Raw genomic sequence first — 14,682 nt, 5'->3', positions numbered from 1 at the left:
GCCAGAGGTCGCACTTTCTACGATTTACAGCGACCACATGGGACAAAGATAGTGTTCAAAACGTCTTTATTTAGTGAAAACCAATCAGCGACGACACTGTAGTTGACACGTTGGACAGGTGAAATGTCTGATTTATTGAAAAATCTCCTTCAACATTTCAGGTTTGGGTCAAAACGTAACTCACAAATGCAAATATTAGAATTCAAACTCCTCATGTTTCCTGAATGCCTGCCTGACTAGTCAAGAGTACTGCATTTTGTTTCTCACCCTCCTTTTTTGTTAGTTTGTATTTCATTTGGTCATTCCGTTTCACAACACTGTTCACATTGCAGTTCAGTTGTAATCATTGTATAAGTTCATCTGCATTCCTCAACAGAGGCCTAGACTCTTCTTAGACGCTTATGAGAGCAAAAACTGAGCTGAATTCTTCAGCAGCAGTACAACAGTACACCTGCTGTCCGGCTCTAATTAGAAAACTGAGGCTGATGGAAAAAAACAAACTCTTGCCTGGGCGGCATAACTTTAGTGCCTCTTCAAACAGAAAAAAGAACTCACAGTTAATTTTTAAAGAATGACCTTAGATACATCTTCTATTACAACAATAACTAAAATCACTAAAGACTAAGTAATATAAGTGTGTATGTGTTATATGTTAAACATTTTAACTACAGGCTAATCACCGACTTCATTTGGAATCACACCTCCAGTAGGATCACAAACCTTGGGGCTCCTGATACAGCAAAAGCTTTAGCCACTAGAAAATCCACAGGGGATCCTTTTAATATAAATTACATAAATTGTGTTTTCATTTATAAATTAACCAAACCTAAACCTAATCGGTATCTGAAGCCCTCCCTCTTTGCAGCGGCAGCAGTTCTCTCTGGTTTGACCTGCTCCCAGTTTCTCCTGGTACTTTGCAGCACCTTGGAGAAGCTGCTGCAGATTCTAAATGTCCCAGTGTTTCTGTCTCTGCATATGATCCCAGACTGACTCCACACTGCTGAGATCAGGGGCTCTGTTGGACTCCTGGTTTTTCTTGCCTCTGAAAATAGTTCTTCATGAACTCTAGTGGGTTATTTATGGGCTTGTTGTCCATACAATGGGCTACACAATGAATCTGGTATCAGACACCTGATTGTGTCGTGTGATAAGAATCTAAAACATGTAAAGGGCCTAAAACCGTTGCACAGTACTGTATATTGTAATTCTAAGCTTTTAAAATCATAGCAAGCCCATCAGGGCAAAGCAGCGTAGTTACATATCCATGCACTAGATGGTGACATGGCTTCATCCTCTGCTCCGTTACCCTTGAGCTGCAATAAGATGCATTTCTTCAACAACTCCTTCAATGACAATAACTTAAAAAGTAAACTCAATGTGAATTCTATTCATAGTTTCACATATAAATACATCTGGGCTCAGCATCCATCTGGCATTGTGATATCAGGTTTAAGCAAATATGGAGTGTAAATATGGAGAAAACACAAAATACACCTGCTCCAACATCATTTACTAAGTTACTAAATCTCTGCTATGGATGGTTGTTTCCTGTGTGTACATGTATAAGACAATGATGACCAATGAGATTTGAACCCTAATTTCTGTCTCTCCTGATTGGCCAAATGAAGAGCGACAACAGGCAAAGTGCTGCAGCCATGGCAACGCCCCCGGTTACTGTCACCATGACGTGGCGATAAAACCAAACACAGTCTGGGCAGCATGACTCCGTGATCCTGAAGAGAAAAGAAATGGGGAAAACTTCTTTTATTAAAGCGGGACAGAAAAGCAGCAGCAGGTGACACTGCCTCACGGTGCCAGAGCAGTAACTACACAAACAGTGAAGCGGAGACTATACAAATAAAATTTCTTGATTTGAAACTTGATTTGACTTTTCATCAAACATTATCAGCTTTTTCTCTAAAGCAAATATTTTTTTTTTTTTACCTCACAGAGCCTCAAAATATTGTTCAAACGAAATGCTCTAACAAAAGAAAGTCATACCTGTATTGCATTACTACTAGATGCTACCTGTGCCAGAGGGTCACAAGATGCTATTGCTTCATATTCAGGAGTCACAAGCAAATAAAGGTCGCTTAAAAACATGCATATTCAAAAAACTGCCTTCTTGCTATATGTTGTTGAGGATTCCTCTGTATTTTGATAAGGCATCGAAAAACAAGGGAAACATGGAAAAAGTGTTTTGCTTAATGGGGTTCTGTGGGAAATGCCTATGTCTTCTGTGACAGACTCACTTGCATGGTTGGATGCTCTGGATGAGGGTGATCGCCACACCATTAGACACCTTGTCTGTGAAGCCCATTGCCCCATAAACAAAGGCTCCACTTTGCTGCCGGAGATCAAAGATTGTTGCAGTCAGTGCAGCAAAGCACAAATCTACCAAAAGAGCCTACACAGTTCTTAGCAGCATCTTTGTCCGTGAGCTAGACACACAATCAACCCTCTGTCTGCCTTTACCCAACATTTTCATTCATCCCTTTGTAGACAGAATGATTTTAGACATGAAAAGATGTAGCAGCAGTAAAAATTGTGCCAACACAACAAACCCTCATCTATAAGTTCACAGCTGATAGCTTTGTGAAAACATCTTATAGCATGACTTGTATCCAGGGGCAGGAGAAAAAAAATGGACTTCTTTGAAAGTTTTACAACACCCTGCTGTGAATGGACATATGGTTCTGAGGTGGCTTTTATGACTAAAGGCAGCTGTTAGTTTCTGCCATGTGATAACGTTTCTCGTAACCTCAATATCTAGGAAAAAAGTTAAACTATGAGGGTTGATACATTTCGATGTAGCATGTGATGTTGTTTTTCCTAACAGGTAGTGGTGTGTGCACTGGTTAACACCACTGGTTATATAACACATAGTTGTTTTTAGTTATGTTTTGTGAGCTGTCTATAACAAGAAAACATAGAATATCTCTATCATCCTAACTCTTCCAAATCTGTAAACTGTTATTGGTTCCCCTCTACCTACCGTCCGCTCCCCGATGAGCTTGGCTGCCATGGACAGAGACATGACCTGGATCGTGGCTAAACCAGCTCCCAGCAACACAGCTGCACCATAGATGCTTCTAGCTCCCATGTTCTTATCCGCAAACACCCAGCTGGCAAAGCTGAACACCAGCAACAGGCCAAACAAGTAGATAAACTGCCAAGAAAAAACACATTTGATTTCAATATGATTTCAATAACTTTTCATTCTTATGACTAATTTATTAGTCACGCAACACAGAAAAGTGTTGTTGTCAACATGGTAGCAGAGTGTGCTGGATCTTTAATGGATGTATTCTGTTAAATTAATATATTGTCTATACAGTGGCTGTGATACACCCACTCGCAGATTTCAATTTTGAAAAACAAGATATCTGATCCATGCTGGCTCATGACAAACAACCCACTGCACCCATAAAGCCTAAAGCCACAAAATAATTTATTAGAGTTTGTATCAGACACACAGGTCGACCCACAGGCTGACTCAGAAACTTCCCCATTGTCTAGAAGGTCAGTCTCCTTTCAAATACTCACACAAACTAAGGAAACATTTATCTGAATGATTCTGCTTCACTAGACCGAGTGAAAGCTGTGAAAACTGGGGAACTCACAGTGATGCCTATGCAGTTGCTGACTGGTTTCATGACCAAAGAGCAGACAAAGCTGCTGACATAAATCACCAGAGGTATGGTGGCAATGAAGTTCTGAGGAAAGAAGCAGAAAACTCAGATTTAATTTGAAGCACTGCACAAATAGCAGCAACATAATCACTGAATTCAAATTGTCTGGCATTACCTTTGGCAACATCAGTGAGTTGGTGAGGTAAACTGACATATAGGCCTGAGATAAGTTGACCATTAGAGTGGTGCACGTGTACAGAAAAGCCATCTGGTTCAAAAGCAAACACAGAAAACAGAATTTAAAGGACCATTCCAGCAAGTTTGCACATTTAGCTCCTGAGCGTTATAATATGAATTTTCTTTCTAATATTTGAGTTGGGATGTGTCCCAAAATATCTTAATTTGAAGAGATAATGTCAAAATTATCTAAAAAGTCTGGCAACAGTGCAGAGGTGCACCCTGATATAAGTTTGACAAGAAGCTATATCCTGAGTTGAAATATGGTAGAGAATTCAAGAGGAAGAGAAAATTTGTGAATGGACAGTAAGTTACTCGGCACAGATTTAGGTATCACCTGATAGAAGGAGGGCTCCTTCAGCCAGTGTTTCCAGTGAAATCCAGGATGAGCCAAAGATTCCTGCGATGGTGAAGGAGTAATTCGTTGCTTTTCACTATCTGAGGCTGATAAATCCTCTTTTGTTCCAACATGAAATACCAGACAGAATAATGCCCCAGTGCCTACTAGAATAAGTGCCAGCATCTATAGAGAGATAAAGCTCAGATGAAAACAATGGTTTTGCCAGAGGGATGAAATGTCTGTGGTATCTCTTTTCTTACTCTGAACAGAGGGATGTCCACCTTGCCCAGGTTCTCTGTGATGGAGGGGTCCACATTGTGCTGAGCCTGGAAGTGAAAAAGCAGCCAGGCCACAGTGTAGACTGTGATGTTGGCCAGCACAGTGAATGCATACCTACACAAGGACACAAAACATTTATATATATACATATATGTATATGTGTGTGTGTGTGTGTGTGTGTGGATATGTGCTTGCCCCTATATTCATGCATGTATGGCTTCCTGATTAAAAATGTTCTTTATTAAATATGAAAAAACAGGTGTTTAGTTCCCTTTCCTTTCAAAATATGAGCTCCTAATTTAGATTACAGTATATTCAGTATATTTTTTAATTCTTTTAGGGCATATTTTCCCATTAAAATCACTCTATTACACTGTAAATAAAGCAACCCAATTGTTTTGCACAGTTTCATACTTGATTAAAAGCACCAGGTCGGTTTCCCAGCTAGTACATGTGTGATGTCATCACTCACCTGCACGCAGTAAGCTCTACCTTGGCGCTCTCACTGGACACCAACTCTGGGATGAGGGAAAGGTGTGAGATCTGAGTGGCTGCCCAACCAAACTGGAAGACGATGATGAGGGGGATGAAGTACACAAGTTGCACCGAATGGGGAGTGTTGTCAGTGCATGCCAGGCAGGGGTTAAAAATGAAGGGGAAGGACACTAGAACACAAACAGTCCCTGGAAAAGAGAGGTAATATTTGAAGTCCCTTCAACCTTAATGGTTAAAAATGCAGTTAAACAGACCTTGTATCTATAGTAAATGACATAGTGTTTTCAGTGTGGTGGCAATAACTCAGTACGTTTTTGTAAATACTGTTTGACGTAGGAATCTTCATTTATACATGTGCTTCACGATAACACGGGGAATGTTGTACTTTTTACACGACTTACTTAGAAGTGCAATGGTGCAGGTGCTTTGCTGACTCAGTCAAAATTCTGGGCAGTTTTGACCAGCATTGCTACGGTTGCTTTTTCAGCAACATCCCATCTGGTTTAGATCTAGTGGGACCATCATTTAACCTTTAGGTTATGTAAGAGCTATTTGTCCAAGAAGGAGTGCGAGTGTCGAGGAGTGTCACGTCAGATGACCTGGTCCCCATAACCACCTGATTTAAATCCAGCTGGGATGTTTTGGGATGAGTTGGACCAGAGAGTGAAGGGAAGCAGCCAACAAATAATCAGCACCTCTGGGAACTCCTTCAAAGATTGTTGAAAACCCTTCCAGGTGACTGCCTAATTAAACTGACTGGGACAAACGCCAGGACTGTGCAAATCTGTCAGCAAAGCAAATGTGGCTGCTTTGCAGAATTGAAAATATAAAATATATTCTGGGTTATTTAAGAGTTTTTTTCTTGACCACATAATTCCATATTGGTTCTGTCATAAATTCAGTGTCTTCAGTATTAATATACAGTGTTGAAAACAATAAAGAAGGAAGAGCATTAGGAAACATAAACATTTGACTGGTAGTGTGTCACAAGATTTAAAAAAAAAAAAACATTTTCAAAGCCTTGGGGGATCCATTATTGAACAGGAGGTTAATCAAGGTATTTAGGATAATTTTAAGTAAATTTGATTAAAATTACTAATGTGCTTTAAAGTCCCATTTGGAATTCAAGACTTGGACTTAATGGAGCATTCTTACATTGTGGAATTATTACATCTGAATACTTTTCTTCCTCCATTATGTAGGGTATATTAATATTTAAGACTAGGACATTTCATCGAGGTCTGACAAAGACAAGCTTGTTCTTCAAACATGTGAGGAACACACTTGGTTACTAACCCAGGAGATGCCAGCTTTTCCTCTTGCCAATCCTGGGCAAACCTGGAGTTCTGTCAGATTTATATCCAATCAGGGGTGTGCAGAACCCGTCCGCTATTTGGCCAATCAGCAGCATCACACCTGCATAGGTGCTCTGGAAGCCGAGCACGGAGTGCAGGTAGACCAGCAGGTAGGTGAACCACATGGAGGCACACAGGTCATTTAGAAAATGTCCCATTGCGAAACATATGCGTCTGCAGACTGATAAAGACCGATCAGGATGCACAAATGGCTCCATCGTTGGTTCGACTCCTGTGATAAAACGTCCTTTATTCTATGTTAAAGGTCTGTACTAATATTTACAAATGCACAATGCAAATCTCTTCTATCCTAAGAAGACTTCTCTCATATGCTTGTGTAAAAAGGATCATCCCACAGCTCACCTCTCCTCCACCTCGGGAATACCTTCCTGAAGAACTCGTTTTGGGTTAGTGTAGGCTTCAGTCCACACACCCACCCCTCCCTCTGAAGGCCAAAGGCTAAGGCCTAGGCTAAATGTTACCCTAAATTGTGGTGGTGTTGAGAAAATGTGATTTTTGCAATAGCACAACAATACAACCTAGAACAACTGACCCAGAACGAGACGAGGTTTCCCAACCAGTTGGGGCATCTCAGCTTCAACAGGTTGTTCCTGGACAGTTAGTTATAAACATTGTCACTTACATTTATTTTGTGTTTTTTCTGAAGCTGCTGTATGTGAATAAAGTGAGTGCGCAATTTTATGCCGTTAGAACAAGGAAAGCACTGTTTTAGAGGCAAAATGGTAATAAAATCAAACATATTATCTCTAATAGAGCAAATAAAAGAGGGTTCTACATGCCACTAGGTGTTTTAATGAACTGCATATTAATAAAGTCAAATATAGTGTTACTAACAGAATAAATAAGGCGGGTTTCTTTGTGCCCCTAGGTGTTGGAACTAACCGCATGTAAGAATAATGTCCTTTCATGTTGTCGGTAAGAAGTATGGAGGTTTTTTGGCTTTATTATTCAATTTACAATTCATTTTGCAATTGGGAATTCAGTCTGCAAAGTGGCAAATCAATATTTTAATATACTTTGAATTATTTTCGGTATTTTAAATGGAAGCTAAATCAATTGCATGTCATATTATTTTTGATCTCTTCAAATGTGCAGGTGAAACAGTGCCCACAGTTGGTTGCATTTTCATTACATTGTCACCATGCGCTTTTGGTGTCAAAATTCAAATTGAAATGCAAAATGTCACTCCTCTCATCAAGGCAGGTCCATTCCCTAATTTGCTATGATCCCTATCCTGCCTCTGATTGGCTAACTCAAATCATACGTTTCAGCAATCAAGTCCTAGGCCAAGAGAAGAGGAGTAAAACTTGTGAACCTTTACTTAAACAGAGTTAACGAATTGGCACAGCCATCAGCAGCAGATCCTCCGTGCAGCTGCAGAAACTCTTTGCAAACAGAAGCAGTAACAGCACTCCTGTATGTCAGACACATACAACTGTGTCAGCTGCTGGCACAGCAGCTCATGAAGTGACTTAAGACTCCATGTAGGTTAAATAGTTAAGATTAATGCCATTTATATGACATATAATAAATGACAGTATTTCAGTAGTGTGGCTACCACAGCATTTTGAGGCAACATGCCCTCCCATCTGCTTTGGACTTAGTAGGGCCATCATTTTCCAATAGGACATTGATCCCAAACACACCTCTAGGTTATATAAAAGTAATTTGTCCAAGGAGGAGGAGAGTGGGTGTAGGCAGTGGGTGTGCCCATAGCTATGGATGGCTGTGTGAGCTGTGGGTTGGGCATCCAAACACTAAGTGGTAGGGTGTGCACTGTAGTGTATGCAAATTGCAGACAGATTCCTTTTCTCTAAGGGATTTGCAACAAGTCAAGGCAGAACTGGTGACAATAACAGTAAACATTATTTACATATTTAAAGCTTATGTATTATCATTATCTATCTTTTTTTTATTAAATCCTGTACTGTACATTGAAGTCGTGCATTGCTTTATGTTTTGCTGAGATACAACATAACTAGCGACGGTTTGCTAATTAAATCGTCTATGTGAGCATGTACATAGTTGTTACTTATTGATTATCTTACTGCAGTTCTAAACTAATAAACTAATCTGTAGCTGTGGCTCAAGTTAATACTAAAAGCCCTGGTGATCGCTGTGTTCTAATTAACTGAAGGTGCTCGCTATGGTACAGGAGCAGTCGTGACTATGACTGCAGCAGCAGTTGCACACGCTACAGTGCAGATCCAACCTCTTGGTATTTGGGCCAGTTGGACCAGAGAGTGAAGGGAAGCAGCCAACAAATACTCAGCACCTCTGGGAACTCCTTCAAAGATTGTTGAAAACCCTTCCAGGTGACTGCCACATGAGGCTGACTGGGACAACGCCAGGGCTGTGCAAATCTGTCAACAAAGCAAATGTGGCTGCTTTGCAGAATCGAAAATATAAAGATTCCATATTGGTTCTGGCATAAATTCAGTGTCTTCATTATTAATATACAGTGTTGAAAACAATAAAGAAGGAAGACCATTGAATAGGAGGTATATACATAAACATTTGACTGGTAGTGCATTGTCGCAAATTTTCAAAGCCTTTGGGGCTCCATTATTGAACACTGTAACAGGTGATTCTGCAAAATGTGTATTCTAATTTTTTGATTTTAGGAACATATACGCTACTGCTTGAATTAAAACCTATGCCCCATACTGTGGGGGACAACAGGGATCCAAAAACACATTTTTGCCAGTCAGGCTCCTCAGGAGGTTAATCAAGACAAGATATTTAGGATAATTTAAGTAGATTTTGCTAAAATTACTAATGCACTTTGAAGTCCCATTTGAAATTCAGGTCTTGGAGTTAATGGAGCAGTCTTACATTGTGGAATTATTACATCTGAATATTTTTCTTCACCATTATGTAGGGTATATTAATATTTAAGACTAGGACATTTCATCGAGGTCTGACAAAGACCAGTTTTGGCATACATATTCACCTGCACTGTTCTTCAAACATGTGAGGAACACACTTGGTTACTAACCCAGGAGATGCCAGGTTTTCCTCTTGCCAATCCTGGGCAAACCTGACGTTCTGTCAGATTTATATCCAATCAGGGGCGTGCAGAACCCGTCCGCTATTTGGCCAATCAGCAGCATCACACCTGCATAGGTGCTCTGGAAGCCGAGCACGGAGTGCAGGTAGACCAGCAGGTAGGTGAACCACATGGAGGCACACAAGTCATTTAGAAAATGTCCCATTGCGAAACATATGCGTCTGCAGCCGGATAAAGACCGATCAGGATGCACAAACAGCTCCATGATTGATTTTACTCCTGTGATAAAACTTCCTTTATTCTCAGAGGTCTGTCGTTGCCATATTTACAAGTGCACAGTGCAAACTGTTACATTAACAGATGTTGAGCAGAAAAACTGTTTATCCCTGGTCAGAGTGCGAATTATACAGTGACAATCTGAGGGGAGGGGGGTGTCAAATTTTTCCCCAGGGTGTAAAAGGAACCCAGCACAACGCAAGCGTATGTTTTTTGCACAGCCTAGGGATTACTGAGCATAACATAAAAAAGTGTCTCCTCCTTTCCTAGAAAGATATCTAGAAAGACGTCCCATGAAACAATGATACATTTATTACTCAGGGTCATAACATAAGCTTCAGTCAACTGAAGGCTCACAATCCTTACAGTATCATCCTTTCTTAAACGATTGTCTGCAGTCTATCATGATATATCAGTCTATAGCACGATAAATCAAATCCATTTGACCAGCATGTGTCAAATGGATTTGTCAGAGGTCACCAACAAAGTGTTCTAGAGCAAAACTGACACCAAGTCAGACCCTCACACAAAAATACAGCAGACCATTAAAACCATTCAAACACACATTGCTGTACCAGAGCAAAAAAACACCATCAACATGCTAAAGAGATGAGCAGATGGGTTACTAGCATACAACATCTAAACCTGTGTCTGACTAATATTAAAGGCATAGACCATCCAATAATTTAAATTACCAGCTTTTACTTTGAAAAGTTATAAAATCAACATTCCACATTGTAGATCCTGTACTGGTCCCAATACCAACATGATGTGACTCTTTTTCCATTCATTCAAAAGGGAGAAGCATGTGGCTGCTATGAAAAAGAGCCTGTAGAATATGGATTTATTTTTCTATTTTCTTTAAATAGTAGCTATGTTAATGTTTCAATCTTCATTTTTAGTATTTTGAAGGAATGAGAAGTTATTACTGTGTTGACCGTTTCTGAGTCGAGTTACTTAAGCGGATATTATGTGATGTTTCCCTGGTTTTCCGTGAACATGCCACGGGGGTGTTTGTTGTGGTATTGCCTGGTAGGAGAGAGAAAGAGAGAGCGAGAGAGAGAAAGAGAGGGAGAGGGAGGTAGCAGTGTGTGTGTGTGTGTTCAATAAAAGTTACCGATGAACAGAGCTATCATATGTTTGACGAACGCTAGTGATCGATAAAGTCCTATTGATGAAAGAGTAATTGCATATGCAATGTAGAAAGAGCGTGTGTGACGTTCACTTGTTCATACTTCACATGAGGTAAAGTGCATTAAACAAGACAACCAGCTACTTACGTCACCCAAGTGTCTCCAGTGGTTAATGCATACGAGCCACTGCAATGATGGGAGTGAGGAAGTCTGGACGTTCAACTAGCGTCAAGGTTAGGAAATGGTATGGTCCACCTTAGGGGTGTCTAAAACCGTATTACCGTGTCCCTGATCAGATCATTTCCAGGAATCCCCCAAATGTAAATCAGATAATTAAAGCGATATAATGGATTATGCATGCTGGGGCCACGCGCTAGTCAGCTGGACAGATTTAGCTTTCAGCCAACAAAGGCTTGAGGTGCTGGCAGGATACCCCGGTCAGTTCATGCGTAAAAGTGCGCTGGCGCAGCTTGCGTCTTTAACGGAACATCTGGAGATGTATCTTGTTTTAAAGTGTTGATACAGCTCTGCAATGTGCGTGGTGGTGACTGGATCGGAAAGGCAGGAGAAAAAAAAACTGTAGGATCCAGTGTTTGTGGAGTTGGGTCATACTGGGAACTAATGCCCAGTGCCAAAGCATCAGGCTGCGCTGCATTCAGGGTCCGCTGGAAAGGTTTCGGAGCAGAGCAGAATTTCTTCATTTAAAATGTGTCCTGGGGCTGTTTTGACAACATTTTTCAAGTTTTCCACTGATTAACAGAGCAGATCATTTAAACAGATGAGTTTTGACTATAATTCAATGACTTCCCTGCTTCCTGTTATCACCCATTTTAAATGTCAGTGTGGCCAATCTCATAGCAAACCCTATTATTATTTAATAATATGATTTAGTCAACAAAATGACACAGTTCAGGGAAAATGAAAATAACTCCCTGAAGCCAAAGTTAGAATAGAAAACTAGCACATATTTACATCATAGCTAAAAATACTATAAAGATCTATGAAATATCAAAGGTGTTGCCATTCATTTTCTGTCAGTAGCCTATTAGATTAATCTACTCATCATTTCTTCTTTAAGAGTAAATGGTCCAGTAGAGCCAACAGCACATTGTTCCTCTGGTGCTCCCAGAGGGTTAATCCAGGTCAAAAAGCAACAAAGACTAAATCCAGCCACATGTAAAGGTCAAAATTACTCAGCTTCTGCTGCTTCACTTTCGGCCATTCTGGTTTTCACCTGTTTCCTCTGTGCCACCAGCTTTAAGGGAAATGCAATATTACAATCACTGTAGTACTACCTTAAATAACTAAAGGCCATAACACCTGAAATCTTCAATGACCTACAAGCTTTAGGGGAGATTTAAACTGGTTGCACATAGAAGAGCAGCAGGCTGTCAGGCACACAAAATAAACACTTCTATGTAACTATAGTTGTTTATAAAAAGGAGAGGGAGCTGTGATTTTCAATGCCATACATGTGGAATTTGGATAATTTCAGAGGCAAAATGATGTACCTTATAAATAAGTAAACCTCTGTGAGCTGCATGACCATCTGTGGCCTCCTGACAAAATGAAAGAATGGCTCAAACAGATTTGGGTTGTTGTCTGGTAGATCTCTTTGAACTGGCACCACACATACAACCCTGATTTCTGCCCAAAGCACACACTCCTCCTCTGTAGAGATGTGTCGACTGCAGCAGAGCATGAAGGAAGAAAATGCATGCTGCTTGTAAATGAGAGCAAAGGCCGGATGTGCCGTAAGTCATAACATGTTCACAAAACCTTCCAGCTTTGCAAACAAAGACACACACACACACACACACACACACACACACACACACACACACACACACACACACACACACACACACACACACACACACACACACACACACACACACACACACACAGTAATCTAGTGAGCATTTAGGACAGATGAGATAAAATGTCATTGCAGGACACTCACTTCAGCTTTAAACATTTTACTTAGAAAGGCACAAACTATGATTTCCTGGTAAATTATTTTGAAGAAATAAAAATCGAAAGACATATCGTTTTTCCATGTAAATCGACAACATTTCGGCCATAACTCAGATACGGTATAAGCGTTGTGAAGGACTCTTCCTAGTTCAGTCTTTATTAACTTGTTTTCTTAATTGTTAATTTCAAACCTAAAGTATTCCATTGTAATTATTTTCTTTTTTTCCAAAAGTGCAATAATAATAATAAGAGAGCTTAATATCTGTTTCTCTCAATCTTCCACAGTACCTGAGGCCAGTGACTGTGCTACAAAGTCCACATTGACAGACAAAGCCATAATGAGGGAAAAAAAAAAAAAACTGAACTCCAGAACACTACAACATAAAAATAAGTTCTCAATGCAGGGATTTGACTTCAAAAACTGAGGATTCAATTACAAAAAAGAAAAAAAAAAACCATAAAAATCCTCCAAATTCTCTTTTGTAGATGAAATGCTTCCTGTGTCTTTCAGATTTAACATCAGCATAGTTCACCTCTTTACCTTGATCCCAAAACACACACCAAAGGAAGAAAAAAAAAGAGAAATTAAACAGTTTTCCTAAGGAGCAGATTTCTTTCATTCGAACCACTTCAATGGTTCCCCCTGATCAACAGCTGACTGTTGAAACAATACACGTTCTTTATGGAATCTAGAATACAACAACTGTGTCAAACAGTATCTTTTTTTTTCATATTCACGCCACGGTATTCGAGTTTTCATTGTTACAGCTTTTTTACTTTTGCTCAAGCCCCCCGCTGTAATGCAGGTAAGTTTATTTTTCGTCGATAAAGGAATCAAGAGTCTGTTGTGAAGTCAGTAGGACTGCAACATTCCTTTAACTCGCCAGTAGCCAGGGAGCACTGAGAACAAGAAAGAGAGAGCGCAAGGGGAAGGGAGGGATAGAGTGACAGGGGCAGAAAGGTGAGAGGGGTAAAGAGGTGAGGGGGGGAGCTGGAAAGAGAAAGAGAAAGGGGACTGGGGGTCTGTGTAGTTGCTTCCATTTAAAACTTGACAGTGACCACAATGTTTCAAGTTCTCTCCGTTTTCTTTCACTTGTGCCTCTGGAGAGCTTTCCTCTTTCTCCTTTTGAAGAAACAACAGCACCTGCAGAAAACAAAAGCATGCTCAATTACTGGCATATTAATATTGCCCTTCAAGGAGTAGTTCACCATTTTTGTAGTTCTTTTTACCTTCTTTCAGAGAGTTTAGCTTAGCATAGAGACTGAAAAAAGGAGACATCTATGCTACATGTTATGTATATGCAGTGGCCGCCTGTTGTAAAGCCTGCTGCTGCTAATTCCACTGCAATGGAAAGGACAAATTGTGTTGTGTGTGTGTGTGTGTGTGTGTGCATGTGTGCGTGTGTGTGTATAGGCTCTTGTTTCATACTTGGTTTCGTCAGCCACTTCAACCTCAGTGGGAGCAGTGATGGGAGCATTGGAGTGTCCGGCTGTGGGATCATCAGTGTTCAGTTCGCCGTTTGTTGAGCTCATCACCTGCACAGGTACAAAAAAGCCATCAGTCTGCACACACACACGCACACGCACACGTGCACACCTCACACACACGCACACAAACTCACACACTTTTAGCCTTGATTGCAGGGTGGAGATAAACATAAAAATGTTACCTTATTGATTTATCAGCCCTGACAGATAAAACATTTAACACAGAATGCCCCAACTAAAGCAACTTCATAGTTTAAAAGGACAGGTTCACATCTTTTCCTGTCTTAAACAAAAGTCAGGTGTCCATATGAACACTAAAACAGGTTTTACTTGCTGTAACTGTGAAGAGATCCTTTTCTGATGTTCTGCCAGTGTAAATGAAGGTGCACAGAAATAGTCAATGGAAACATTAGGAGAGAATTTCTTACCAAAATTGGTA

At 40.3% G+C, this 14,682-nt stretch overlaps 2 protein-coding genes across 5 annotated transcripts in view; both read right to left on the bottom strand.

Annotated features, from left to right (window-relative positions):
- Positions 1 to 582: 582 nt before the first annotated feature.
- mfsd12b (major facilitator superfamily domain containing 12b) lies at positions 583 to 6,556 on the bottom strand. Its single transcript, XM_026323607.1, has 9 exons — positions 6,280 to 6,556; positions 4,961 to 5,171; positions 4,470 to 4,602; positions 4,207 to 4,392; positions 3,808 to 3,900; positions 3,624 to 3,716; positions 2,996 to 3,169; positions 2,253 to 2,347; positions 583 to 1,733 (listed from the first exon to the last, which is right to left on the bottom strand). The coding sequence occupies exons 1-9, from the start codon at positions 6,554 to 6,556 to the stop codon at positions 1,595 to 1,597; spliced, it is 1,401 nt and encodes a 466-aa protein (XP_026179392.1). The 3' UTR covers positions 583 to 1,594.
- A 6,185-nt stretch (positions 6,557 to 12,741) lies between these two features.
- The window catches only part of csnk1g2b (casein kinase 1, gamma 2b), a 31,211-nt gene continuing 29,270 nt past the window's right edge, over positions 12,742 to 14,682 (bottom strand). For all 4 annotated transcript variants that reach the window (XM_026323084.1, XM_026323086.1, XM_026323085.1 and 1 more), the window contains 2 exons: positions 14,185 to 14,291; positions 12,742 to 13,899 (listed from right to left, as the gene is read on the bottom strand). In XM_026323084.1, the coding sequence (XP_026178869.1) occupies positions 13,845 to 13,899; positions 14,185 to 14,291 (162 nt within the window). In that variant the 3' untranslated portion in view covers positions 12,742 to 13,844. The remainder of the gene's footprint in view (positions 13,900 to 14,184; positions 14,292 to 14,682) is intronic.

Source organism: Mastacembelus armatus, chromosome 4, assembly GCF_900324485.2.
Source record: "Mastacembelus armatus chromosome 4, fMasArm1.2, whole genome shotgun sequence".
NCBI classification, from domain to species: Eukaryota; Metazoa; Chordata; class Actinopteri; order Synbranchiformes; family Mastacembelidae; genus Mastacembelus; species Mastacembelus armatus.
Note: the sequence above shows the minus strand (reverse complement) of the source record. Positions and strands in the feature narration are given on the sequence as shown.